Source organism: Nyctereutes procyonoides, unplaced genomic scaffold, assembly GCF_905146905.1.
Source record: "Nyctereutes procyonoides isolate TBG_1078 unplaced genomic scaffold, NYPRO_anot_genome, whole genome shotgun sequence".
Lineage (NCBI taxonomy): Eukaryota > Metazoa > Chordata > Mammalia > Carnivora > Canidae > Nyctereutes > Nyctereutes procyonoides.
The window spans coordinates 5,647,333-5,670,899 of record NW_026575020.1 but is presented as its reverse complement, the minus strand read 5'-3'; the positions used below and the strand labels follow the sequence as shown (position 1 = coordinate 5,670,899).

The following is a 23,567-nucleotide window of genomic DNA, read 5'->3' as shown; positions in this document are numbered from 1 at the left end:
ATGGAGGGGCCGCCGCCCCCGGCGCCCCCCGGGGCCGGCGCGGCGAGGACTGCGTAGCCGGCAGTAGCATGGAGCAGGTCGGCGGGCGCGGGGCGCGGGTGCGGGCCTGGGAGCGCAGGGCGGGGGCGGCCGCGGGGGACCGGGTGGGCGCGCCGCGGGGGGTGGGGGGCGCCGGGGGCCGGGGCGCCGAGCCCCGCGGGAGCTCTGGGGGCGGGAAGGGCCGGTGTGTCACGGAGCTGAGGGCTGCACACACGCACACACGCGCGCACACACGCTGACACGGGGAGGCGCGCACACAGGGCGCGCAGCTGCCGCCCTCCCCGCCCGGGAGAGCGCCCGCGCGGAGAAGCCCCCTCCCCACTCGGTAAGGTCTCGGCCCTGCGGGGATCCTAGGCCTGAGGGGCTCCCGGCCCTGCGGAATGAGGGAGTGACAGGAGGCGGGGTAGCTCTCCCGTGCCCACTACCGCCGATCCCCTAGTGAGACCTCAGGACACAACCGCCACAACCGTCTCCCTCCCCCACCTACACATGGAGGGGCTTCTCCCCGCCAGGCTCCCCCTCCTCCCCCAGTTATAGCAGCTGTAGCAGCTGCTGCCACCATTTCATGGCAGTGAAAAGATGGGGTGGGCTGGGCAGCTTCTCCTTATGCCCCCCAAATGCAGACCTGCGGCCCCAGCTGGGCCCTGGGGGCTGTGTTTCCTTGACATAGGCTCCATCAGAAGGGGGCAGGGGGAAAGGCCCCCTCAGGTTGGAGCTCCTCACTCCCTCCAGGGAGCTCAGCAGATAGACAAGGGGGGCTGGTCCCCTTAAGTGAATGAGGGGGGCCTCTATCCTGCTCTAAGAGGAGCAGCAGCCTGGGCAGGAGTCAGGGGGCTTCTCTAGAGATTGTCTTACTCCCTTCACCATCCTGACATGGTGGGAGGTCTTGGGGTGGGGTCTGGAGTGGTGGGATTTTCTGTTCCTGGGCGTGCCTTTAAAGCTGGGCTTATCCACACTCCAGGGTTCTTTGGGGCTGCTCTGCCTAAAGCAGTGGCCTGGAGCCCTGGGCTGTGAGACCCCTCCCATCCAGACTGAGGCAGGCCCCCCCACCTCTGGCAGAGGGGTTCTTAGTTTGTCTCCCATTGTGATGAGGAGGGTGGAGAGGAGGGGTGGAGGGTTGAGAAGTTGGGAGTTGGGGGTGGGGGGTGGAGATCCTAAGTTCTGGGGAGGCATGAAGTGCTCTGGGCATCTTCCCTGGCCTGGGTGTGATGTTTGGAGCAGAGCTGTGGGCTGGTCTAGTCTCCAGGCCTGTTTGGCATCTTGGTTGTTAATTTAAATGGCCAGTGGCAGCACCAGGCCTGGCAGGGGGAAGGGGACTTCATTCGTCAGTCATTATCTGCTGTTGCTGTCATTACTGACTCTACCCTTAGCTCCACTCTGAGTGCAAACAAGTGGGGATTGGGGGGTCAGTACTAAATGCCACTGAATTGTTTACATTAAGATAGTTAATTTTGGGGATCCCTGGGTGGCGCAGCAGTTTGGCGCCTGCCTTTGGCCCAGGGCGCCATCCTGGAGACCCGGGATCGAATCCCATGTCGGGCTCCCGGTGCATGAAGCCTGCTTCTCCCTCTGCCTGCGTCTCTGCCTCTCTCTCTCTCTCTCTCTCTCTCTCTCTCTCCCTGTGTGACTATCATAAATAAAAATTAAAAAAAAATAAGATAGTTAATTTTATGCTATATGAATTTCACCTCAATTTTTTAAAAAAGGAGGAGGAGGGCTAGGGACCATCACTATTTTCTGCCTACAGGATCGTAAAGGCATCTCATTGAGAGTGCAGCTAGGCCTGAATTGCTCCTAAAAGCTACCCCCCCCCCCCATCAGCCTTCTGGACCTCTTCTAGGGGTCAGCTGTGTTCTCTTTCCCAGAAGAGAGAGCCTGGCTCCCTTGTGCCCTGGCTTTGTGGAGGGGAGGAGAGAGTTGGAAGAGAGTAGGGCATTGGGCTCCTGGCTGCCCCCATCAAAGGGACACAGGGACGTCTTGGATATCTGTCCTTTCTCTGGGCTGCTGTGAGATCCCTGACAGCTGTACTGTGTGGTGGCTTTCCAGGTCCTTTCTAGGTGTCCTAGGACACCTCTGCCAAGCAGCAGTCAGCCTGTCTGCTGGACTGAGAGACACGCCCCCCCACCCCCCAGATGGGAAACTGATGTTCAGCACAACCAGGGAGGTGCCCCGGAGGATGTTAGGAGGATGTTAATGTCTTAAGGCAGCCTCAGCCCTGCTGGCCCTGTGGGTGTCACTGGCTTTCTGGATGTGCCAGAAGGATGGTGTATACGGGGTGCTTCTGAAATCAGAGCTTCTTTCACCACACCAGGGGAAGCTCCTATTTTAAGTTTCCCATGTGCTGAGCCCTCTTGTAAAGCAAAGAATCCTTTTATAGTGCAAGAACCGCCCCAATGTGTCTGTGTGGTATGTGTGGATTTTGGCATGTAGGGTTTCTTAAAGGGGAGCATGCCTGGAATCTCTCACAGGGGCTGGAATTGCCAGGTGGGGTGGGTGCCAGGACAGAGGGGCTTGCCCCCTGAGGTCGGTGCCCTGCCCCTCGTTTCTCCCCATCTAAGTCTCCTCTCCCTCCCAGGGCTGGCTCAGAGCCAGACAGAGGAGAGGGAGCAGCTGCTGGGGATTTCCAGAGCTTCCAGGGGGAGGTGGGAGCTCCCCTTCCCCTTCTCCGTTACCCCGCCCCTCTCTCTTTCTCTTCCTTCCCTCCATGTTTCCCTCCTCTCCCCTCCTCTCTCTTTTCCTCCAGTCCCCTTGCCCACCTCCCCCCAGAAGGGCAAAATGCAGACAGGGAGGAGAGGGGGCAAGGGAGCTCCTGTGTGCAGAATGCACAGGGGTTCGGTACAGCTAGGCACACTCTGCGGGCCTGTGGCAAAAGCAAGACTCCAGGCCAGTTTCTGGAAGAATTTAAAAGCCCTCACATAGAATCTCAGAATTTAGCATCCTGGAACTGGGAGGAGACTACCTGGCCTAGCTCCTCCCAGAGGGATCCTGCTTTGTGGGGCAACAGTGTGGCATCAGACTTCACCAAGTTACTTAACCTTTCTGAGCTTGTTTCCTCGTTTATACAGTGGGGCCAATAATACTGACCTTATAGTGTTGTCATGGGGAATAAATGAAACAATGTTTGTAAAGAGCTTGGCACACAGTAGGTACCCAACACATTAACACATCTTTGTGATGTGTTAGGTGATGTCATGGTCCTCAGAAGTCATCTGCTAGCCTTATACACACAGCCCAAGCCACCAGGTCCTCAATCACCCAGTGTCCCACAGTTGGGAGCCTGCAGGGTGAGACCCCAGCTCCAGGCCTGTTCCTCTTCTCGAGTCATAACAGACATGGTTCCCCTGAGGGGCTACCAGTGGAGGATGGTAGGACTGAATATCTTTCACTCATCCCCTACCCTGACACCAGGGTTTTACTGGGTGTGGTTTGTTTGCCCGGCTGCCAGCCTGGAGAAGCTGCAGCCTCTTGCTCCCACCCCCAGGCCAGCTGTCCAGAGGTTGCTGGGCTGGGTTCCCAGCTGTCTGGCAGGTTATCAATGCCCTGTGGCTCCAGGCAGGCTAGGGGTCTGTAGCCTCCCTCCCGGAGGGGAGTTCAGATGGGATTCCTCTCCTGTAAGATTCCTGAGGGACCTGGCAGCAGGGAGGAGGGTGGGGACTGGTATCTTCTTGAGTGGACCCTTGTCCCCACACGCACAACATCAAAGACGCCCAACAAGGTCCACTTTGTGGGATGCCTGGGGTTTCTGCCAGAACTTGGGCCTCATGCCCTCCCCAGCTCTCCATTTCAGACCTCCCTCTTCTGCCACTTGAGAGCCATCAAGGTCTAGGCTATGCACTGCTTCCCAGGGCCCCTACCTTCTGCTCTCATTATGGGAGACCCGTCCTGTGTTCCTTGGTACTCTGCTTGCACCACATGACAGCACCATCCAGGCCATCCTTTGCTGTTTGTTGCTTTCCCTGGAATCTGAACCCCAAGAGGGCAGGCACATCAACAGCCCCCATCACCGCACCTGCCAGTTTGCATGTAATCAACACTTAATAAATCTCTTTTGACTTGAATAAACCAGGCCCACACTTGGTTTAGAGATGAAAATTTAGGTAAGGATGGGTTGCTTTCAGGGGACAAGCAGAGGACAAGCTGGGGTCTAAAAGCCAGAGGAACAGGAACAGGCCTCTTAGCGATCCCCTCTAGTCCTGCCCTTCCACTGTTCTCCACCAGGGGGTGCTCTTTTCCCTCTGGTGGAAGAGCCCAAGCTGTTGTCCAGGGTCATGGCCACCGGTCCTATAACCCACCTTCCACCTACTGTTTCTCCCTTTCAGCTCCCCGGGTGCTTTGAATCCATTATCAAGAGTGAGCCCCCAGTGGAAGGCAGGCAGAGAAGGCCTTATTGTTCTCATCTTGCAGAGGGTGAAACAGGTTCAGAGAATGTCTTTTTCCTCAAAGACATCCAGTGACCAGGTGAGCAGGATGGGAACCTGAACCCAGGCCTTTGGATTCTTGGGTTCAGTGCTCCTTGATGACACCATAAAACTAGCTGGCTCTTGGCCCAGGCCCGATCCTGGCCTTGGATGGCTCTGATCTGAGGGCTTTTCCCTGACCTCCCTCACACTCCTCTCCTCGCCCTACCTGGAGTTGGGGAACACAGGTTCTTCCTCTGGAGCCCTAGATTCTGCTGCTTCTTCCTTAGCTCCACTCATCACCCCTTCCCGTGGCTCTCCTGCCCATGTCTCGCCCATAACTCACCTGTGCTGCTAACTTTTTTAACAGGCCCCTTTCCCCTTCTTCACCCCCTTGCTCTTCCTCACTGTATAATCTGGCCTCTGCATCCACCAATTCCCTGAAAGTATCCTCTCTGCCCAATAGAGCACCACTTCCTCTGGCTACCTGCTTTCTCACAGTCCTCTCTGTCCTCCTCATGGCCTCTTCCTTTCCCACCTGCCCTCAAAGATGGGTGCTCCTCAGCTCCTGTCTCATATTCAGTCCCCTGTCTGTATTGCCCTTGGAGAGTCTGAACCACACTCCTGGTTCTACTGATGACTTCCAAAGCCATGTCTCCAGTTCAGGCCTCTCTTCCGAGAGACAGACCCACAGTTTAAGCTGTTAATTGCTACTCCCAACTGGCAATACAGCCTATGGGTTACGTGTGTGGACTCTGGAGCCCAAATGCCTGGATTCAAATTCCGGGTGGACTTGGGTAAGATACTCAAAGCTCTCTGGGCCTCAGTTTCCTTATCCATAAAATAAGGATTATATCTATCTTGGGTTTTTTTTTTAATTTTTATTTATTTATGATAGTCACACACAGAGAGAGAGAGAGAGAGGCAGAGACATAGGCAGAGGGAGAAGCAGGCTCCATGCACCGGGAGCCCGACGTGGGATTCGATCCCAGGTCTCCAAGATCACGCCCTGGGCCAAAGGCAGGCGCTAAACTGCTGCGCCACCCAGGGATCCCAAGGATTATATCTATTTTGAAGCTCCTTTGTAAGGCTGAATTGGGAGAATACATATATACATACAAAGGATTTACAGGGTCTGGCATGCCCTTCTCCCTGAAAGCACTCCAGATTTTTCCATCTCCTTCCTGCAACACCAGTTGGTCACCAAGTCTGGGGGGCCTCTGATATTTCTTGGCCCTGCCCATGTGCAGTGTCTTCCCCCACTCCTGCCCCACAGTCCTCATCTCCTCCCTTACTGTGCCACGTCTCCGCTTAAATCCACGCCCCCCCCCCCAGGCTAGAATCTAAGTTCCTCGGGCCCAGTCACTCCATCGGTATATCCCCGCCCACATTTCCTTCCTCATCTCTCCATGCTTCCTGCCCACGTATGTACCCTCCTTACCCTCTGCTTGGCTCCAGCCACACCACTAGAGTCTGCTTTCTCCTGCCTCCCTATGATAGTCCTTTTTACTAGAGTGCTTCCCCCCCCCATCCCACCCCCACCTCACCCACGAAGCCCTAAAAAGCTCAAAAAGCTCAAGGCCACCTCATTCAGGAAGCCTTCCTCTGCTTCTCTGGACTTCCATTGCTCCCTTTCAGAGATCTCACTCTAGGGTCAGGACGGGTAAGACTAGGACCCCTCAATGGAAAGAGCTAGCTAGGTCTTATTTCCATGTCCCCAGGGGCAACCTCCACTCCCTCATCCCTTTTACATATTAGGATTCTCTCTCCTTTTTTTTTTTTTTAAGATTTTATTTATTTAGTCATGAGAGACACAGGGAGAGAGGCAGAGACATAGGCAGAGGGAGAAGCAGACTCCATGCAGGAGCCTGGGGACTCCATGCAAGAGCCCGACATGGGACACAATCCCAGGTCTCCAGGATCAGGCCCTGGGCTGAAGGGGGTGCTAAACCACTGAGCCACCTGGGCTGCCCTATATTAGGATTCTCAATAAGCATTTGTGAACAGAGGAAGGTATTGGACTGGGGGAGAAGCTTAGAAAGAGGGGCAGTATAAGGAGGGTTCTCAGTGAGGGACCCCCTCCACCCATGTTGGGGTCTACTTCCAGAACCCCCAGGGAAAGAGTGTGCCAGGAATATAGTGGATTTCAGGGTGGGTGGTGGGACCAGGGAGTGAGACCCAAGGAGCCTGAGGAAAAGGATGGGAGGAAGAGGGGCTGGAGAAGATGGATGGGGGAGGGCCAGGACAGGATGGGGTGCAGGTCAAGGTGCAGGAAGAGGTGGGAAGGGCAGCAGAGTGGGGGAAGAGCGCACTTTCTGGGAAGTGGGAGAGGGTGGGGGAGGTTAGCGCAGTGCATTGTGGAGGGAGGAATTCATCTGCTGGCCGGTGTGAGCTCATTTCCTCTCACTGCCTCCCGCAGTGTCTGAGGGCATCAGGCTCTGGAAAAAGTGAGCCAGGGGCACCCCAGCGGCCACCACCCTCTCCCCTCCCTCACAGCCACATTCAGTCTGGATCCCAGGTGCCACTGCTTCCCCCTTACATAGACAGCCCATTTGTTCTGCAAGGAGAGGACCCCCGCACCAGGGTGGCAGCAAGCCTTGGACCACTGGAGCTACAGGGCAGAGGGAGGTAGAAACAGGAACCTTGTTGAGAACCCAGTGAGACAATATAGGCAGGATGATTGGTTACAGTTAGATAGCAGGAAGGACTTCTCAGAAGTGGACATGCGACCTTGATGAAGAGAGGTGGAGTGCCCTTCCATCATTCTAAAAGCATCCCTTTCCATGGACTTCTGGGGCACTTAAAAGAAATCAAATAAAACATAAGATTTAAAAACAAGTCACTATGTCCTTCCTCAGGTTCACAGGAGTTAGGAACAGCATAGTTGGTGTCTGGGCCTCTCTCTCTGCTCCAGGACCCAAGTCCCTTGTCCTGGGGGAACTTGGGGCTGGTGATGGTGGTGCAGTAAGCAGGTTTTATGAGGTCTTCTTGCCCCAGAGGGGGTGAGTGATTCCAATTGGTAGAGTCTGCCTTCCACTTTCGTTGCCTGCCTTATCCAAATCCTATTCCTATTTATCTGTTGCCTCTGCCTTCTTCTCTTCATAATCTGGGTGAAGGAATACAGGAGCCCTTTAAAACTGCAAGAAGGCGGGACACCTAGGTGGCTCAGTGGGGGACACCTAAGTGGCTCAACGGTTGAGCGCATGCCTTTGGCTCAGGGCATGATCCCAGATCCCGGGATGGAGTCCCACATTGGGCTTCCTTGCATGGGGCCTGCTTCTCCCTCTGCCTGTGTCTCTGCCTCTCTGTGTGTGTGTCTCATGAATAAAATAAAATCTTAAATAAAAAAAACTGCAAGGAGGCATGGGAAAGAGGTAAGCGTAGGCTGTAGAGAGTGAGAGGGATGTCAGTTAGATGGCAGAAAGAACTTTCTCAGCAGAAACAAAGAATGGAGGCACTATCTCTTCCTGGATCCTCAGGAGATGTCCTGGAAGGGTCCTGCTTGGGGGGAAGGGAATGAGGAACTGGCTCAGGACTCCAGTGACTCTTTGGTCCCAGCTTGAAATGAACCCCTAAAGGAAGGCTGTGGGGAGCTTGTGACTGGGAGGCCTGGGGCCATCTCTGTTCTCACTGCTGTCCAGCACCGAGCAGATCTTTGGGCTGGTCCAGAGGCCTGAGCCCCAGGCTGCTGGCTGGGGGTTTGAAGGGCTTTGGCACCTGCCAGCCTCTTTCTTCTAGCCTCTCTGCCTCTGCCTCCTTGAGGTCCTGGGCTGAGACTTTGCCTGGGGGAGACTTTGCCCCTAGATAGAGGGGCCTGGAGCTCCTGAAAGCTCCCTCCCACCCCCACCCCCATGGGCATCACTATCTCTGTCCTTATCTCCATGAGTGTCTGGATGGAAGGCTCCCTAAGCCTCTTGCTGCCTTTCCCTCTCTTCAATCCTGGGTCTCTTTATCTCTGTCTCTGACTTTCTCTGCTGCTCTCTACCCTGTCTGGATCTTGTCTCTGCCTCTTTCATGCTTTCCGTGTCTCAGTCTTTGTTCCTGGCTATGTTTCTCTCCGCTTCCCTCTCTCTTCCTCCCTCTTACCCTCTCTCTCCCTGTGCTAGTTCTGGGTTCGGTGCCCTTAGCCTCTTTCCTCGGCCGGCCAGGATCACCATCTATCTGGGCCGGGTCCCGGGAGGCCAGCCCAAGTTGTCTCCCTGAGACCCACCTCTGTTCCCCAGGCTGAACTGCCCTCCAGCTCCGCTGCCAGCGCAAACCCCTGCCTGAGCCCCCGTTACCAGTCAGCTGCCCTGGGGAGAGGCGGCGGGTGCGCCCCATCGGGAGCGCACGGGGAGGAGCGAAGGGGCTGGCCCGGTGGGGGGGGGCACTCGGCGCTCGGCCCCGCCCCCTCCGGCCCCGCCCCTCCCGGGTCCCTGCCCGCGCCCCCAGCAGTGCCCTGGCCGCAGAGCCGCCGCTGCCGCCCGATGAATGGAGTCGCCTTCTGCCTGGTCGGGATCCCGCCCCGCCCGGAGCCCCGGCCCCCTCAGGTGAGGGCGCTGGGCCAGGGGAGGGGGCGGATCCAGGAGCTGCCGGGGAGCTGGCGGCAGGGCCGGGGTCGCGGCGCCCCCGCTCGGCGGGCACAGCCTGGGGCGCACGGAGCGGGCACCGCGGGCACGGCTGCAGGGAACTTGGGCTGGTGGCGGGCCGGGGAGGGGGCCGCAGCGAGAGGTGCCCTGGGCAGGGCGGCGGGAGGGAGGAAGGCAGGCAGGGGCCCGGGACGCGCACGGCGCTGCCAGGGCAGGGGGCACGCACCAGGGCGGCGGTGCCAGGCCCCCCGTGGCCGGGCAGCGGGGGCGAGAGGCCCGCGCCTTTTGTCCGGGTTTTTCAGGCGGGGCATCTGCCGCCGTTTCCTCTGCCCGAGTTTTCGTTTTCCGTTGGCGAGGCCCCGGCACAGCTGGAGGGAGAGGGAGTGGGGGAGGGGGTTCCCGGAGCGGGATGTCCTTGGCCACTGCGGCCGGACGCCCCCCTCCCCGCGCCGCCACACTCGCCCCCTGCCGGGCCGGACCGCAGGCCGAGCTTCAGGGAGCCGGTCTGCCAGCCCCACTGGTTCCTGGAGGAAGAGGAACGGGCCCTGGGGACCCTGGGTCCCAAAGGCTCCGCTGTGCTCCCCTCCGCCCCCTCGGGCTGGCTGTGGGTGGGTCTGGGCACGGGGTGCCAGGGGCATTACTCAGCGCTGGGCTGCTTTGCTTGGGTTCTTTCATCTGCCAGCTGCAGAAGCTGGGGAGGGGCCGGTAAGGGCCTCTGGGGCCCTTTGGAGCCAGCCCCTACCTCAGAGCCTGGTTGCCTGGTGCTGGAGTACCCCAACACTACACCACCCTCCTTCCCAAGTTGAAGGATTGGACACCGTCAGGCCAGTCATTTCCCAGGTTGGAAAAGAAGTTCCCTCTGGGTCCAGGTTGGGGTCAAGGTCTAGGCTGAGGCCTCTTCCTCTTCTGACAAGGCTGGAGGACTTAGTGATGCTCTTCCTCAGCCACCTCCCTTCTCCCTGCCTGCCACCCCCCACGCCCCATCCCATTCTGGAGCTGGGGTCTGGTGCTCTGCAAACTCTTTCTGAGACTGGTATGTGTCTCAGGAGCTGGATGTATACTCAGTTCTCCATCAATCTGTATCTCTCTGCACCTTTCAGCCAAAGTGTTTGTTTCCTAATTACAAACTTGAAATTCAGGATGGACAGGGGGTGGGGGTGGAGGTCATTAAGCCTGAGTCCCTTGGATTCACCCCCCTCCACACACAAACACATACTTCATCTCCAACCCCCCTACTATGTCCACCCCCACCCCAGGCCCAGCTGGGGGTGAATGGGGTTTGATTCCATGTGGTTTCCCCCTCTGCCAGGGCAACAGCCTTATTCCCAAAAGTGGCTGCTCTCACTGAGATGTGCTCATTGGCATGCGATTTGAATCTCCATTACATAACCAGTCATTTCGCCTCCAAACACAACCCAAAGGCCCCCAGCCCCAGCCTCTTCCATTTGCTCACAGGTGGTTGAGTTCACCCCTAGGAGGCTGGGAACTCCTGTTCCAGCATCTGTGGCTTTGCCTTCCCCTTGGGAATAATGAGAGCAGTAAATCCCTTTTACCTTCAATGCTGGATTCCAGGACCTCAAAACCCTATGACACTACACAGTGATAGTGCTAGAGCTAGAACCTGGGTACTCTGATGAGATCCTGGCATAAGGTGAAGTTTTGGGGAGGGGGCTGCTGTTAGGAAGGTGGCTTTGGGGTGCCATGGGGCGTGGGGCAGGATTTCGAGGATCCCAGCCCAAGAGGAGAAGGACTGGACCCAGGGAGTAGGCCTCGTGCTGGGCTGCCTCGATGGGGACCTCTCTGTGCCCTCACCAGGCTTGCCTTGAACCCATGGGGAAGGGCTGCATGAAGCCCATCTGGTCTTCTAGGGGTGCAGCAGTTTTGCCAGAGATGGGAATGGGCATGAGGGATGATGCTAGTTGCAGAATAGGGCAGGGCAGGGGTGGGCAGGGGGATGTGTCACTTCATCCTTCATTGCAAGGATACTTAGAAGGACTACCTGGTATATAAGGGTAAAAGATACTACAAAGAAGTAGAATGGACTAAGTTACAGTATGAGGGGCTGCAGTTAGCTCTTCAGGGGAACTTGAGGGAGAGGTTTGCTAACTGCAGTATCCCAGTCTGGCCTAGAACATCCTACAAGGAAGTTTCCTCTAGTATAGTGGGTTAGGTAGATCCCTGTGATGTTAGATTCCAAGTGTAGGAATCTGGAGAGATTCATAGGGGATGCAAATATATTCAAATAAGTGTATACATTAGTGCCCAGAAAAAAAACAAAGTGTTTTTAAGGAGTGGGGAATTGCTTTAATAATACAGCTGATAGTTAAGATGTAGCTAGCAATTACTCTGGGCCAAGATTTATAAAAACTACTTCATTTAATCCTCACAATACCACTGTGATGGGGGTATAGTTACTATTCCCATTTTACAGTTGAGGCAGACACTGAGGCATAAAGAGCTAATCACCTGGCCAGAGTCACATCACTAACAAGTGGCAGAGCTAGGGAAGGGACCTGGCAGACCCCATGCTCTCTACCCTGCCATCCTGTTTCTTGAACCCTCCCTTATCCCACTGTCACTCCCACCCTGAATCTGGGTCCATCTTGGCCACGGCTCAAGAACAAGGTTCACCTCCTGCTGGATTGGAGCTTGGATGCTTGTCGTCAGGCTGGGACAGAGCAGAGGACTGGAGGCCTCAGGGTCGTGAAGCCTCAGGTGTCCACCCATGTTGGTGGGTGTGGAATCAGCTCATTTACTCCTGCAACCCCCCCACCCCACCCCAGGCAAGCCCACAGCCCTTGGACTGTGGCTCAGTTCATGGTGTTTTCCTTCCAAAGGGGCATCAGCCCTGCTCTGTTGGCTGCGGGGGTTCAAAGGTGAGATATTGGCTTGGTCAGGGATTTGGACAAAGCCCGGTTTTAATGATCCTGCTCTCTCTCCCTCCCCAGAGACAGCCATGAATAGGGCCTGTGGGAGCTGGCTCTGCCTTTCCCCAGCACCCCCACCCCCTTCAAACAACCCGCCTTTAGATACACGCCCCCCTATTTCATGTGAAATTGTGCCAACTCTTTAGTAGGGCAGTGCCAGTCAGTACCAGGCAGGCATCTCTTTCCCTCTGCCTCAGTGGGACAGCAGGCTGGGATGGCCTAGGGACGGCACTTGAGGTGAGTTTAAAGCTCTATGGGAGTGGAGTTCTTACCTGTCAGAGTGGATCAGGACCAGAGGAGTCATCTTGTCCAACTCCTTCATGCTAAAGTGGGGAAACTGAGGTCAGAGAGTGCCCAAGGTCGGGTAGCCTGTGATTGGTGGACATGAACCCAGGTGTCTTGATTTCCAGGCTCCCAGGTCTTGCTTTTCTCCACTGGGTTCTGTCCATAATCCACCCCCCCACCGCCCACCCGCCCCCTCCCCCTCCTCAGTGCAGGGTTCTGGGACTGGGCCTTGGGAGAGAGGGGAGGAGCAAGGATGAGTGGACAATGTGTCCCGTTCATCTCCGTGTCCCCAGTGACCAGCACAGTGCCTGGCACAGAGCGGCTCTCTATAAATGTTTGTGAAGTACAGGCCAGGGAGCAGCCCTTCCCCTGGCCTCTCAGCCCTTCCCCCTGGCCTCCCATGCCCAGCTCTACCCCTGGCATCCTGACAGCTGGTCTACACTACGCATCAGGCTCCCCCATCATCCTGGAGTTATTGAAGGGCAAGAAAAGTAATAATAGAAACTACTTCCATAGTGCTTACCACTAGGAAGGTACCTTCTCATTATCCCGTTTAGCAGATGGAGAAACTGATACAAAGAGATTCTGTGGCTTCCTAAGGTCACACAGCTAGTGGTAAGTGGCAGAGCTGAGGAGTTGACTGTGCTCTTAACCTCATTCCAAGCAGCCCCAAAGGTGTGGTGTTTGTCTTGGTGTCTCAAGGGCCAGGCACACAGACAATACTCAGAGAATGTTTATTGACTGGCTGATGGACAGAACATGAAAAAACCACAGAATCCTGTAATCTAACCCTTTGGAAATCTCTGGAATTGGAATCTTGGGAAGGCAGCCTAGTGGTACATCACCTGTTATCTGTGCCAGGAGTGCCTGATCTAAACCTATGGAGGAAAGGAAAGCTCACACCCTGCCATGGCTTAACAGGGGCCATTGGGGGCCCTAGTCTTCTCGCTTCTCTCTTACTCTCACTCCCTCCTTCTTCCCCCAGAATTCTAAGGGGATGGTGCTGAACGATGGGCACATGGGAAAAGACTACAGGCAGGATTAAAAAAGTCTTGTTCCTTTTTCATCTTTCTGGCCCTGAGATCTTTAGCCCAATGCATCACCTCGGTGGAAGATTCTACCCCTTTCAAGTTGGAGGGTAGACAGAGTGTCTCTTTTGAGGCAGGGCTTGCCATAGCCACCCATGCACCTTTCCTCCATGGGAAGTGGTTGAATTTCCAGCTATCTCCAGTCTTAAACCTTAGGCCCAGTCATCTCCTCCAACCTCCTCAAACCCATATGCCCCCAGGCAGGTGACCTCTTTCCCTCTGACTACCCCTCTGCTCCCCATTTGCTAGTGTGAAATCACATCAGTCATTGGTGTGGCCAGGCCACACTTCATCTGTTAACAAAGACCGGGGGTGGGGGGAGCTGGCTAAGAAGAAAGAGACTTAGTGTGGACATGTCTTTCTAATATACAGGCAACCATGGCAGACAGGAGGGAGGCCTGGGCCGGGCCTGGCCCCTTGGCACGTTAGAGGCAGGTTGGTCGGGCCTTGCCTTCAGCCTGCTGGGATTCTAATTTCAGCTCTACCCCTTTTACTCGCTGTATGATCTGGACCTTGTGACCAGGTTGTTTTTAGCCTCAATTTTCTTACCCCTGAAATAATCCCTCAAAATCATTGAGAGGATTAAATGAGATGATATAGGTAAAGCGGCTGACACTTGGTAGTTTCAACTATTAGTAGCAACTATTGTTAAACAGATGACAATAGTTGGATGGAAATGAGAATGACATACCTTTGGTGCAATAAGGAAAGGTAAGAGCAAATGAACTACCCCTGGAGGTAATGCGACTCCCCTCAATGGAGGTGAGGACCCACAAGTTGGACTGGATTCCTATCCAGGCATTGAGTGAAGAGTTGAAACAGAAGCTTTAAGGGCACTGCTTTGGGATCAGCACCGTGTGGGAGGAAGTTAAGGGAGCAGGTGAGACCTGGTTCCTGTTGCAGGGCACCAGGAAAAGGGGGCAGAGCCCCAGCCTCCTGAGAACATGAGAGGTTGGCTGCTCTGGTTTGGGGGCTGTGAGGCTCCTCTGAAGAGCCTAGGAGGCTGCCTGGAGGAACCCTGGAAGGGTGGCTGTGGTTCTGAAGGATGCAGGGAGGCCATTGCAGGCCCGGGCAGAGTGTGCTGGTTGAGGGGCAGTGAGGCACCCAGGCCACTAGTCCTGAAGTCAGCTCCGAAGCTCCTGGCTGCCCAAGCGGGTATGGTGGTGGTGGAGGGGGAACTGCTGGCTCCCTGTGCCCCACACCCCAGCCTCTCCTGAAGGAGGGGCAAGGGCTACTCCCAGTGGCAAAGAGCTGTGGCCTGTAGAGAGCGGAACTCAGAAAGAAAGACTTCTTATGCCCAGTGCATTTGGGGGCGTCTGGGGGTCGGGGGAACAGTGGGGCCTTTGTCTCTGGCCTCCGGGAATCCAGCCGAGGAGGAGCTGTCCCTGGGTCTGGCTGAGCCCTCCACAGGCAGGTCCTCTTTGAAGTGACCCTTTCAAAGTTCAGCCTGAATCCCTGGGAGGAGACACAGCCCAGGGCGGGGCTTAGGGATGTCTGAGACCCACAAGCAAGTTGAAGATGTTGAAACAGACCCACTGCCAGCCTCTTTGCAAAGGCAGGCTGGCAGGAGGGGTGTGGGCTGGAGGAATGTGGCCAGGCTGGGGTGGTGTGTGTGTGGGGGAAACGACATGTGGGAGCCATTTAGGAGGACAACCACTCCAGGAGGCCTGGCCCCCAAGTGTAGGTTAATATAGGGTAGGGGAGAGTTCACTTTGGCCATGTGCCTGGTTTCTATCAGTCCCCAGATTGATTTCTGTCTAATCCTTGGGCTCCTAAATACACAGCTGTGTCTTCCTTTTTAATTTCCTCAAAGAGTATGAGAACACTCCTTGGAGAGGATCTGGTGCTGGCGCAGGACTTAGAGCCCCTGGTAGGAGGGACAGTGGCAGTCTGGCCTATTGGAGCTTTTCCTGCTCCTGAGCACCCCCCAAAAGGCTGGAGTGGAGACCCCCACCTTCCACCACAGTTTCCTTCATTCTCAATGTGGAGGAAACTGTATTGTTCTCCAAGAGAAAGGGAGGGAGGGAGAGAGGAGCCAAGTAGAGAGAGGACATCTCTGAACATTTTAACTGGAGGGATATTGGAGACACCCCCCCCACACACACACACACATTTGATTCACTAGGGAGCTGGAAGCCTAGAGACAGGCCAACGTGCAGAGGCAGAGGGGAAGGGACAGGCGGAAGTAAGAGGAAGATGGAGGATGCAGGCCAGGTGGGAAAGGGGTTCAGGCGGCTGAAAAGTTCCTGGAGTCTCTTTAGCTCTGCCCTGCTGTGATTCCATGAAAGGAGGGAGAGGAGGAGTGGGTTGCTGTTGGTGGGATTTTTTTTTTTTTACTAAACAGTGGACAGTCCAGGTGAGAACCCTACCCCACACTGAGGCTGTTTTGTTGTTGTTTTTTTTAATTAAAAAAAATTTTTAAGGATTTTATTTATTTATGAGAGAGAGAGAGAGAGAGAGAGAGAGAGGCAGAGACACAGGCAGAGGGAGAAGCAGGCTCCATGCAGGGAGCCCGATGTGGGACTCACCCAAGGACTCTAGGACCACTGGGCTGAAGGCAGGCGCTAAACCGCTGAGCCACCCAGGGATCCCCCTGGGGCTCTTTTGTAGTTCACCTCCCCACACCCTGATCTCTCTGCATCATGGCACTCTCTACACTTGAGAAGATTCTTCAGAATCTTCCTGTCCTCTTTTGAGGGTGTGGCCCCTGGTTCTTCCCCAAGAGAGGGGGAGGAGGAGCTGAGAACCCCAGGCCCTGATGGGGGGCTGTGGGCGGTTCTGGTCCTCTCCTGTATCTTGCACTGGCATCTGCAGAGCTGAGCCTTCATTAACTCTAATGAATCCTTGGCACTGTGCCCTCCTTTTGCCCTGAAGCTTCTGATGGGGGTGAGGGGACAGCTGAGATTGAACCTAAAGCCCAGCAGGTGGTGGGATGTCTGCAAGAGGGGAGTGGGAGGCAGGAACAGCGGTCCAAGCAACAAGGCTGAGACTGCTATTGGGACAGAGAAACAGCCCCCCTTCCTTCACTCCTGGGATCTGTTCCTCTTCCAGTGGCTCCCAGACTCTTAGGTCCCCACCTTGCTAGCTAAAGTGTTATCTGAGAGACTGGGTGTGGCCTGGGACAGTGAGGACATTCCCAGGCCTGGCATATACATAGAGTGTTCCTCTTCTCCCTAACTTCACTGGGGGTAGCAGGAGGACCTGACTCCAGGAATTGGAGAAATCAGACCATGGCCAGATCTTAATGCAAACCAGTCTTAATGCACACAGACCTTTGTCCATCTGGTGACCATTTCCTATGTAGAGTTCTTGTGTTCCCAGCTCCCTCTATGGTCTTGGGATCTGGATGAGTAAGACATAGCTCTGCCCTCAAGGGGTTCATTGTCTGCCTTTCCTACCACCCAAAAGCTTCACTAAGATTTCATAACCACAGGTTCTGAGATTTATCTCTATACTGCCTGCCATTCCAGAACATTTTTTGCTGCCCTTTACTAAAATTCTTGACATAAAAATGACCTGGTTTAACTGAGGAGCCAGGCAGAAGCAGGCAGAAAGGAGTGTCTTCACTGTGATATCATCTGAGTGTGACTGTGGTCCCAAAGATGGGAAGAAGGGTTTCACGATGGAAAGAGAGTTGGTGGATAGAATTCCTGTAGGTGTTAGTTAAAAAAAAAAAAAAAAAAAAAAAAGTTGGTGATAAGATTAATCTCCTTTCTCTCATCTCCTATTTCTAAACCTATTGTTAAGTTGAGGATTCTTTTTTTTTTTAAGATTTATTTATTTATTTATTTATTTATTTATGATACACATAGAGAGAGAGAGAGAGAGAGAGGCAGAGACACAGGAGGAGGGAGAAGCAGGCTCCACGCCGGGAACCGGACGCAGGACTCGAACCCGAGACTCCAGGATCACACCCTGGGCCAAAGGCAGGCGCTAAACCACTGAGCCACCCAGGGATCCCCTAAGTTGAGGATTCTTGTGTGAAACTCCTTTTGATCATTTTCAAGGGCCGTCAGACAGTGGTTGCATATTTACTGGTACTAGAACTGAGACCTGGAGAAGGTAGATGATCTCACTGAAGGTCAGCTAGCATTTGCTTTGAACTGTGACTTTCTGAATCCTAAGCCTGTCCCTGTGGTCACTGCTACATTCCTTGACAAGGAAAAGCCTGGAGGACATCCACACCACTCTGGGAAGGTGGACCCTTCCTCTTGCCCCCAACTGAGCCTTGAAATCCAAGTCGGGGTTGATGTAGTGAAGGAGAGGGGAGGGCAGACATAATCTGGTGGTGGATGCAGGCAGCACAATTATGTTCTGCTTCTCCATGACCATGCTGGGCACAAGCGTTCTCCCCGTGTCTCCTTGGGTTTGCTCTTGAGTGGTATAGGGGTGCCCTGGGTTCCATCAGTATATTTGGGCAAAGCCCCTGCCTCCTCTAAAGGTGCTCCAGCTCTGAGTGGAAGAAGGCTTCACTGAGGGGGCAAGGCTTGCCAGGGTTTGAAAGATGTCTGCTGGGACAGAGGGGCTCATGGAGGAGAAAGAGAGTAGCATTCCAGACAGAAGGATCCGGCATGAGCAAAGGCAAAGAGATGTGAAATAGCCTGGCCTCTTAAGGCATCAATGAGTGCAAGACCAAGAGTAGAGTTGAGATTGTCAAGGCAGGTGAAAGCCAGATCCTACCCCTCCCCTCCACCATCATGGCAGAGCCCTCAGGCCATACTGAGGAACTTGACTTGCATCCACAGACACTTTGGAGCCGTGGAAGGGTCTAAGACTGTGGAGGCAGCAGATCACATGAGAGATGATGAGGGTTGAAACTGGAGGTAAAGGGATCCCTGGGTGGCGCAGCGGTTTGGCGCCTGCCTTTGGCTCAGGGCGCAATCCTGGAGACCCGGGATCGAATCCCATATCGGGCTCCCAGTGCATGGAGCCTGCTTCTTCCTCTGCCTATGTCTCTGCCTCTCTCTCTCTGTGACTATCATAAATAAATAAATTAAAAAAAAAACTGGAGGTAAGGATGGAGAGGACAGGGTAGAGGTGGAATGTATCATCCTTTTCCCTTTTCCAGAAACTTGTCATACCATCTCTTCCCCTTGTCTGATAAAGCCTTCCCTGCCTTCTTTGTTTTTTTAAACTCCTATTCATCCTTCAGTGCCCAGTTCAAATACCCTTCTCTGTAAGCCCCCAACTCTACCCCATTTCTTCAAATATATTGGGACTTTCCCTTTGGGCAATAGTTCCTAAGCCCCACGAGGGTAGGGACTTAATCTTGTTCACTGCTTTATCTCCAGCTTCTAGACCAGGACCTGTTGACTGAATATTGTTGGTTGATGAATGAACATTCCCATAGCATTTGGCATGCATTATGAGAACCATGTGTTAATAACAGGAATATTGATGACACCTAACATTTAATTTTTTTAGAAGATTTTATTTCTTTATTAGAGAGAGAGAGCACCAGGGGTGAGGAAGGAGAAGGAGATGCCCCACTAAGCAGGGAGCCCGACTCTGGACTCGATCCCAGGATACCAGGATCATGACTTCAGCTGAAGGCAGATGCTTAACTGACTAAGTCACCCAGGCACCTCACAACTAACATTGAGCATTCCTGTGCTGGACACTGCTGTGCCAAGCACTTTACATACACTATCTCTTTAATCTGCACAACTCCATGAGGAATAGATTATTTCTGTTTTATAATTATAGAAAACTCAGAGAGGTTAGTTACTAGTCCAAGGACACACAGCTAAGAAGTGGGCAGGTTGGGGTTCAAACTCAGATTCCTCTGAATTCTCTTTAGGAATGTTTGAACACTATGCTTTATAGCCTCTTTATTTGCTGCATGCCTGTCTCTTCATAAAATCAGGGACGGTTTCATTAAAAAAAAAAAAGGCCTCTGTGGAGTACTGAGCTCAGATTTGTTCAGCAACTCTTATGTGTCAAGCACTCAACACTGAGTCCTCTAAAGGGCCCCATTTACAACTGAGAAGACAAAAGCTTGGAGAGGGAAGAGACTTGACTTGGGTCGCACAGCTGGGACCCGATCTTAGATCTCTTTGACTCCCTCATCCTCAGTGACAGTCAATAGTCTCAGAATGAGACTAGGGGCTGGACTCTGAGGTTGACTGACGTGTTTAGGGACACACAAGGGCAGGACTAGGCCAGGGGCTGAGTCTTCTTCCCCTAGGCCAGTGTGCTCCCTCATTGATGAGCAAAGGGTGTCCAGAGGCAGGCCAGGGAGCCACTGTAAATTTTCCAAGTGCCAGCCATCTGTCAGACAGGTGAGCTCCAAGAGGGCGGGGCTGACCTGGCTCTAGGGTGGGAGGGTCGGTGTCTTAAGGCGGCAGAGCCTCATAGGGCCTATGAACAGGGTGAGAGGCCTCCCCTGGAGGCACTGCATCAGTGGGATACCAGCCACGGGGTGACCCGAAGGACCTCCAGGCGCCAGGGTGGAAGCGGGTGTGAGCAGAGGCGGGGCTCGGCGCTGGGCGTGGCCACCGCCTCCCTTGGACTGCCCCTTCGGCTCTGGTTCCCAGACTTGCCAAGACCAGCCAATCAGATGGGCGCACTGCTCTCTACTTGCCTTCTATTTGCATGACCACGCCCATTCGCTCCCGTGGCTCCACCTCCGCTCCCCAGCGCGCCTCCCCTGCCCCCGCCGAATGTCTGGCCCCCGGTGCAGGGCTGGCGTGGGCGGGCTGGGGCTGGGGGCTGCCGGACGGGTTGGGCAGACCTGGGCTGCCGGCTTGGCCGCACTATTCATAGCTCGGGCTGGCGTAGTTCGCATACTTGGCGTTTCTCACGTCTGGCTGGCCGGAGGCTGCCGCCCCTCCGCGCTCCTCCATCCTATAGCTCACCCGCTCCTGTCCCTGCCTCTTCCCTCCCCCACCTTCGACTTCTGCGTTAGCCTTCCAGAAATCTAGAGGTGGCCCAGTCCCCAAGAGGAAACTGAGGCCCGGAGAGGGGCCGTGTCTTTTGGCCTGGCCTCGAGGGAGAAACTGGTAGTAATGAGGCGTGTAATGAGGTGGCTAAGAGCCTGGGCTCTGCCCGCAGACAGACCTGGGCTTGAGTCAGAGCAGCCACTAGCTGCAGGACCCTGGCAAGTTCTTTAGCTTGGATCAGGAAGTTTTTCCTAAACAGTCAAGCTGAGACCTGGAGGAAGATGGGGGAGGGGGAGAGAGATCTGTGGATGTAGGGGGCCAGCCTTGCCTGGGTGGACAAGGGTCTGGCCAGCCGGGCTGGGGGTGAGGCTGGACAGAGGGCCCTGAAAAGGGGATTGGAGCAGCTTCCCTTTTCTCCCCACCCCTTACTCCCTTATTGCAGCACCCCCACTTTCTGGACCCAGTTCCCACTGAGGAAAGGGTACAAAAAGATGACCAAAGGTCTGAAGCAGCCCCTGCCCCAGATAGATTCCTCCTGGAGACAGGGTTCTGGCCAATGGGGTCTCCCTCTAAAGAGAGTTTCATTTATTCCTTCCCATTCAGAAACAGTGTGCCCAGCACACTCATAAATACATAGACACTAATTCAAGAGTGATGTGAGTTGGTACATGGGGACCTGACCCAATCTGGGACCCAGAGGAGTTGTTTCTGGGGAAGTGGCTTTTTTGCTAGAACTACAGGGTGGAAAGGAATTAATTAGGGTGTGGTTTGCTTAGGCAGGGAGAGAGCTGAGGAAGAGAGAACAGCATTCCAGAAACAGCATGTGCAAAGGGCCTGCGGCTGGAAAGGTTCCTAGACCCTAAAGGAACTGGAAGTAGACCAGGGTAGCAGAACACAGAGGAGGGGCGTGTGGTGGGTATGAAGCCTGGAAGCATCCCACAGGGCCTGGTGGTCATAACTAAAACAATGAGGCTGGACTGTCAGGGACCAGAGGAGTGATGGCAGCTTGGAACAGAGTGATGGACATGGTAAAGTGGTGACGTGGGTAGACTCAGGAGACATTTGGGAAGCAGGGCACACTCTGATGAGTGAAATATAGTTATAATCCATAAAACTTCCCATTTCTTGGTTCCCAGAGTGCTTTCCCAGCAACTTTGTCAGGCTCCTATCCCTACCTTCATTTTGTAGCTGAAGAAGTAAGAAAACCTGACTGACCTGGAGGTCACATAGCCCAGGAAAGGGGAAGGGCCAGTATCAATGGCAAATGTGATGCTCTCTCCCAATTAGCCTTCATGCTAGGACAGCAATCTCTCACTGCCTCCTGTCTCCCACCCCTCAATGCCTCTGCACTAAGCATTCCCTACCTTGTACCAGACAGGGTAGGGGGGTCCAAAGGGCCAGAGTAGTGAGTGGGTATGTGTCACATTTGTCCCAAGAGGCTGCTCTGCTGTTAAATGAGAGAATACATGTGCAGAATGCCTGGCATATAGTAAGGGTTTCATCTTAATTACTGCTGTGATAGTTACCATGTCTCAAATTTGGGGCCAAGCAGGCTGGTGAGAGTATGATCTGAGGCCAAAGGCGATGCCATGTGTCTTCTGACCACAGAGCCCAGCCCAGAAACCATCCCAGCTCCCCCATGGGCAAGAGCCAAGGGAGGTTGTTTGTCCCTACAGAGCCACCATCCCCTCCACCCTTCCAGCTGCTTCTGGGGCATCATGGACTGGATTAGGGAGAGGTTCAGCTCACAGGCTGGGTGAAGGGATGACCTGGGCGGGTTGGGCAGGGCCTGGGGTGAGGGGGTGGGTGGTTTCAGGGGTGGGGCTGAGAGCCTCTCCCTGCCGGGAGCCCCATGTACCCTGGGGGAGACTTTCGGAATCTGCTGAGACCTGCCCTGGGAGGGGATGTGGTCTCAGCTTGACTAGGACTGAGCTCTCCCCTGAGAGAAACCCAGTGGGTACACCTGTTGTCTCTGCTCAGGTGGTCGGACAACAGGAAGCACTTCTGAAGAGTGTTGTGTGGGGCCATAGGAAGAGCCACTCCCAGAGTTCTCTTTCAGTCTCTTCTGAAATGAACTGTCCAGCGTGGAGTAGGAGAATGGATGTAACTTTGGAGCAGAGTCCTTGCAAATATTCTCCTGCCTCCAGGAATAACTACCCTGAATATGATCTAATCTGAAAAAGGGCCCTGGCCTCTTTCCAGTAGGAGACCCTTCCTAAGGTCTCAAGTCACCCTGTCCTCCTGCAGAGAATCTGCTCCTCTGTAGGAGATGGGGAGTGGTGGTCCTGGGACCTGTTTTTGGGCTGAGGGACTTAGGAATGCAGTGGGGAGAGGTGGAGTGGAGGGAATGAGGGCACCCTGCCCACTCTGGGCTGTGAGAAAGATGAGTGTGCCGGACCTGGGCCAGCAGGGGGCTCTGCTGCACATGGGACCTGCCTTGCATCTCTGACAAAAATGTACACTCTTCGGTGTGTAGGCATGTTTTTCTTGGAGTGTGTGTATGAGAAAGCATTTGAGAACAGGGACTTGCCTCTGCGTGCACACCCTCGTGTATGTATGTGTTACAGGTGGTGTGTAGGCTTGGAACAGACGTGTGTGCTGAGGGGGTGAGGCCTCAGGGGGTGGCAACCCCACAGTTAGCACGGCTTTTGCTAGGGAAATTCTTCCAAGGTCCTGATGCATTGGGTGTGACATGCCAAGAGTTTGGGCCTCCATGGGTCCAGATGGTAGGTCCTCATCAATGACAAGGTTCAGACTCCCCTGGAAGCCTGAGCAGGAACTCATAGGACCCCAAAGATGACAAAAGGGACTCTGAGAAAGCATAATGGAAAGGGGTGGGAGGGAAAGGCCCTCTAGACAGGAGGCACCCAGCTATCCTGGGCAACCTCTGTGAAGAAGGTCTGCTCCAGGCCCCACTGGGAGACCTGTTCATTTGTCCCATCTTCTGGCAACAATGTTCTTCAAAGCTGAATTTGAATAGGACTTTGCCATTTTTAAAAATTGTGGTAAAACACATATACTGTAAAATTTACCATTTTAAGTGGAAAGTCCAGTGGCATTAAGTATGTTCTCATTGTATGCAACCATCACTACCATCCATCTCTAGAACTTTTTCTACTCTCTGCCCATTAAACAACCACTCACTTCCCCTTTTCCCAGTGGCAACCACCATTCTATTCTATCTCTGTGAATCTAGATAGCTCGTATAAGCAGTATCATGTAACATTTCTCCTTTTGTTCCCACCTTATTTCACTAAGCATAACGTCTTCAAGGTTCATCATGTTGTAATTTCCTTCCTTTTTAAGACCAGATAAATTCTATTGTATGGATATACCACATTATGTTTATCCATTTGTGCATCAGGAGACATTCGGGTTGTTT

The 23,567-nt window shown here is 54.2% G+C and overlaps 1 protein-coding gene across 1 annotated transcript in view; it reads left to right on the top strand.

The window, feature by feature from the left end:
- Positions 1 to 8,877: 8,877 nt before the first annotated feature.
- ARHGAP23 (Rho GTPase activating protein 23) overlaps positions 8,878 to 23,567 on the top strand; it is a 73,443-nt gene continuing 58,753 nt past the window's right edge. Inside the window, exon 1 of the mRNA XM_055338016.1 lies at positions 8,878 to 8,965. Coding sequence (XP_055193991.1) covers positions 8,903 to 8,965 — 63 coding nt within the window. The 5' untranslated portion in view covers positions 8,878 to 8,902. The remainder of the gene's footprint in view (positions 8,966 to 23,567) is intronic.